The following is a 5,207-nucleotide window of genomic DNA, read 5'->3' on the forward strand; positions in this document are numbered from 1 at the left end:
CGACGTCCAAGGGGTCCACTCGTCTCAGTAGTAACTGAATTTTCATGGTTGCTGATTGTTCTGTTGATTGACGACGTGCTGGAGAGTGAAACTTAGGGCTCGAGGATCACCGTGAAGCCTCAGGGCCTGTTCTAATCGCTGTTCTTGTAACCGCAGCGCTTCCCCTGCGAAAAATGTTGACGGTGTTACGTTGTTTTATCATGCTGGAGTTGCAGAGAGACTAATTAAGCGTTTATAGGGAATTTAACGGTGTAAGAGCGCACGTAACAGACAGAATATGGCACTCGTCACGATATTCAACGGATAGAAGGCGGCGTAATCTCCGCGTACGTTGTATTTTTTCGATCGTCTTGATCGCGATGCATAAAGGTTGACTCACCGAGGTCAGGCGGTAAGGTATCTTGTTGAGACATCTGCTGGTTCGTGTGATGTCCAGGCATGCCAGAGGTGCTGCCTCCGTTATGCTGTCCCAAGTGATGCCTCACGTCACCGCCAACCGCGGAACTGGCTGCGACGACGACGACGACGACGACGACGACGACGACGACGACGACGACGACGACGACGACGACGACGACGACGACGACGACGACGACGACGACGACGACGACGACGACGACGACGAAAAAGAAGAAGAAGAAGAAAAAAAAAAAATAGAGGAAAAAGATTGGACGAAATCGGGAGGAAGAAGGCGTGTACTTACAGCCAGCCTGAGCGCGGCTTCGGCTTGAGAACGCAGTAAGGCTTCCGCCTGGTGCATTCTCAGAGTCTGTTCTGGTCCGGTTGCTTGAACTCCCTGTTGTTGCGGTCCCGTTGATCCTTGCGCACCACCGCTCATGTCACCGTTGTTTCCCATCCTCATTGCCGCCGCCAGGGACGCCATGTCCACCGGCGACAGATTCGGCGACACTGAATTTTGTAAACCTGTCGATCGTGAATGAAAGTCATCTCGGAGCGCATCGAACATGGCTACGGCGATCGATTCGCTCGACGCGAGTTTTAATAATCTCGTTTGCACGCTTTGCGTGCCATCTGGCTCTAAATCGGTCAATTGTCGGCGATCGATAGCCGTTTGAAGACGGAGAGTGCACGCTATGCGTCGTAGATAAGCAAAGAGTAACGTAAAAAGGGAAAAATATAATTATAAATCAAAGTTTATCGGCAACGGTTGTGTAGAACGAACGAGAAGCGTATGTATGTTTCAGATGGAGCGTGGTGACTCGTCGGGTCTCGATAAGAGAGCGGTATCGACGGCCTTGGCGTCGAGCCGATACAAGCGTTTCTATCGCGACGATTCTTTGGACCGATCCGGTCGATCGATCAATCGATCCGGAATACGAGTAGATCGCGGTACGGCGATCCTTACCCGCTGACACAGCGGCGGCCATCACTGCCATACGTTGTTGTTGCGACTGCATCTCGTCGTGGTATTGTTGCGCGGAGCCTGGTTGACTTCCAGCACGTAGCATCTCGCTCAGCTTGTTGCCACTCGGCCCCGGCGACGCCATATTGTTGTTGTTGTTATTGTTGTTGTTGTTGAGCAGACCGGTACCTGCGCAAAAGTCTGCTCTCGTTAGTACGCTTGGCGGTGGATTTGCAGGATGGTGGGTGTGAAGTCGCGCTACACAAAACTATGATCTAATCGAGTTGTTATTATATTCGATACACATGTACGTATAAAGAGAGACGAGATTATAAAACGGAGTGAGCTTGAGCGTTCGTACGACGAAATTACTCACACAAGAATTCGTAGATGATTTATTTTACCCAGATAAAGCGTAATAATGTTTACTACAATACACAACTCTCGCTGTGGTATTTCGAGGCTCGGCGATTGTTACTTAGAGCGTATAATGATACATATTTCGACAAACGTGTATGCGAAAAGGTTGTTGCGGTTCGGTGTTAAGATTGTCTACTCTAAGATATTCACGACACTCTAACGATTATTCCAGACGACCATTTGCAAGAAGACGAGGAACAAGATCGGGGAGCGTACCAGGTTCACTACCGGCCGACGACAATCTTCCGTTTCCACTGCTGCTGTCCGAATGAGCCGACGGCGAAGGGCACATCGGCGGTTGTTGCAAATTTTGTGGTCCGCCTGTTTGGCTTCCCAAAACACCCAATCCCGCACCTGTACACGAGAATCGTACATGTGGTTACGATGGTTGTCGTTCTCAGATCGTTGTCGCATCGTTTTCCTATCGTTTCTGCATCGTTCTCGCATCGTTTTCGCATCGTTTTCGCATCGTTTCCGCGCTAAACAAGAAATTACGATAACACCTCATACCTAGACTCGAAGACGCAAGGATTTCTCTCTCCCGCCTCTCGGCGGCGGCGCGACTTAAAACGTATTGCGCCGCAAACTGATGCTTGGGGTCCATCCTCATGTGCTCCATGTGACTCAACAAACCTTAACAGCAAAGTAAATCGGTCTCGATAGAGTCTCGGTTAGTTGGACAAGGCTTAGATACCGATTAAACGAACGTTCGATAATGCCATTGAAACGAAACTGATAATAGACGGCAAACACGAAATCGATAAAGAACGGAAAATGTAATATAAGCATGATTGATACATGATTTCTGTAAAACGAAGGATTATACTTACCGCTCTCGTGAGTGAAGACGGCTTGGCACACCGAGCACGGCCACATCCTGAGGCTTGTGCTAAGTTGACTGGTCTCAGGATGGCAGGCCAAGTGTTTCCTAAGACTACCCTCGTTGACGTAGTGTTTTCCGCACACTGGACACGGGTGGTTGGCGGTCCGTCGCTTCGCTAGGTAAACCCCGGCAACGGAGGTTGTGCAGTCAGCGGAGGGAACAATAGGGCGACACAATTTCAAGGTCAATGCTAAGCAGGATAAAGCTTCCCAAGGAACGAAAGCCACCTCCTCCATCATCATCATCATCATCATCATCATAATCATCACCATCATCATCATTATCATCATCATCACCATCATCATCATCATCATCATCACCATCGTCATATCACCACCATCCTTATTATCATCCTTCTTCGTTCTTTTTTTTCTTTCATTATCATCATCATCATCATCATCATCATTATCATCACCATCATCTTCATCATCATCATCATCATCATCATCATCATCATCATCATCCTCCTTCTCCTCCTCCACCACCTTATTTCTCACGCATTCGCGTGTACATACGCGCGTACGTACGTCGACATTCCAGTCGACCTCGAAGGCGAAGGGAGAATCCTTGCAGACACGGATAGCCGAGGATCAGGAGAGCACTGACCTCGGACGCACCGCGCGCTGCTTCTGCCGTTGCTGGCTCCCTTTCACGAGCGAGGTCGTCGGCCCAAAAACCAAGATACACACGCACGTACGCGCGCTTGCACGCTTATAGACGCACAAAGAAAAGTTCGACGAATCTCTCTCCCCCTCTCTCTCTCTCTCTCTCTCTCTATATCTATCTCTCCCTCTTTCCCTCTTTCCCTCGCAGTCTTTTTCCCTTTTCCTCACCTTGCGGGGGAAATTTCGTTCTTTATTACTATTCAGTCCGTTTCTTTTCCTCCGTTTCTCCGTTTATATATTAATACGTTATATATTTCTATATCACTGTCATCTTTTCTCGGTTTCTTTTCGGTAGAGAGAGATCTATATATATATACACACATGTATTTGTATATATATATATATATATATATGTATGTATCGGTATTGGTGTCGTCCAACTACGGACCGTAGTAGAAAATTCTATATCTGTTACGTTTATTTTTCTATAGCGTTGCATTTCGGACGAAAGATGGGTTATTTACGTCGTGTACGTATCTCTGTTATCACTATGAGAAAAGACACCAGGTCGATACTGGCACTTTGGCTTTTTTCCGTAGTATCTGTTACTTAGAAAATGATGGAGGAAACAAGACACGACGCGTTGGAAAAAACGGCATGCGGTTTCGTAAAGAGATTCTCATTGACTTGGCGCACGTCGATCGTTCTTCTCTGTACGTCTATCTATACGTATGCCCACACACTTAACAGAACACGCACAAAAGTCGGAACGAGACACCCTTTTGAAGCACCGGTTTTATATTAGCGAATAGTAGTACGCAAAGTATTAGTTGGGCGAGTGCGCTAAGTGCTACACCCCCTTTTTCCGTTGAGCGAAACAGTACGAAGAAGTGACAGGACAATGTGTGCATATCGCCCGCGCCAAAGCAAGTTCTTAGGTGGGGAATGTGAAACGTACTTAAATACTAAGGACGAACCACCCCTCGTGTCTCGAGGAGCGATCGTTCCACCTCTCTCGCTTTCTCTCTCTTTTAGGCTTACTCGCAATTAAGGGGCACCCTCGTTACGTCTATCTCCGTTCTTTCTTTCTCCTTGGCGGAATTCTCGCGAGAAACCCTCGTTAGCTGGTGTGTTAGAAAGGACGGACGGACGGACGGACGGACGGAATCCCCAGCAAAACTCGGAGACCACGGGGAAGAGCCGATCGTAGAGAACTCGAAAACGTAGAGAACCTCTTGCGATTAACCCTAATCTCGATCTAACGGAAGAGATCTATCACTTTGTTCGTGCACAATTCTATGCGCGATTCTCCGAGCAGAGCACATATATACGTATGTGCATATGATGACCGTTAACGGGCCACTCTGCTCGGAAACGTAGATGGTTGCCGCGGTTAATTCCAGTTTGACCAAATTTCTGCCGCGACTCGTGAGCGCCGATGCATCGAATCGTCTTTGCAATTTCGTCGATTTTCTCTAACGGAGCGCACGGTTTTCGTTTGACGGAGTCGACCGATCGCGCGAATAAGCGGCTCTCGTGTACGCGCGTCGTCCCCATCGTCTACGAGTCGTTCTCCACCGTGGTGTCTCCCAGAAACGGAAGCGCAAGAAAAACTAGATTATCGCGCCGGAATAATCGTGCGTTAGTCGACAGACAGATATATCGGTAGCGTTAGTGCGTAAAACAGATAGATAGAACAATAGATGTGTGTTTACCCATGTGCGATACCTATAAGTATATGTGACAGAGGGACAGAGAGAAAAAAAGCAAGGAGAAAGAAAGAGTGAAACGGACGAGGTCGAGGGTGCTCGACTATCGTAGATACTTACTGGCAACGCCGGAGGCATTCGGATCCTTGTGGGTGTGCTTCATGTGCTCCATGAGAGCTTCGCCACCGAGGAAGAGTTTGTGGCAGACGGGACAGCTGGTTGCGTTC

The 5,207-nt window shown here is 48.2% G+C and overlaps 1 protein-coding gene across 1 annotated transcript in view; it reads right to left on the bottom strand.

Annotated features, from left to right (window-relative positions):
* Positions 1-42: 42 nt before the first annotated feature.
* The window catches only part of LOC100747486, a 70,952-nt gene continuing 65,787 nt past the window's right edge, over positions 43-5,207 (bottom strand). The window contains exons 9-16 of the mRNA XM_033320106.1: positions 5,101-5,207; positions 2,614-2,826; positions 2,294-2,416; positions 2,000-2,137; positions 1,367-1,564; positions 696-924; positions 380-525; positions 43-164 (exon numbers count right to left, since the gene is read on the bottom strand). Of these exons, the coding sequence (XP_033175997.1) occupies positions 43-164; positions 380-525; positions 696-924; positions 1,367-1,564; positions 2,000-2,137; positions 2,294-2,416; positions 2,614-2,826; positions 5,101-5,207 (1,276 nt within the window). The remainder of the gene's footprint in view (positions 165-379; positions 526-695; positions 925-1,366; positions 1,565-1,999; positions 2,138-2,293; positions 2,417-2,613; positions 2,827-5,100) is intronic.

This window comes from Bombus impatiens, unplaced genomic scaffold, assembly GCF_000188095.3.
Source record: "Bombus impatiens unplaced genomic scaffold, BIMP_2.2 scf_0237, whole genome shotgun sequence".
NCBI lineage: Eukaryota > Metazoa > Arthropoda > Insecta > Hymenoptera > Apidae > Bombus > Bombus impatiens.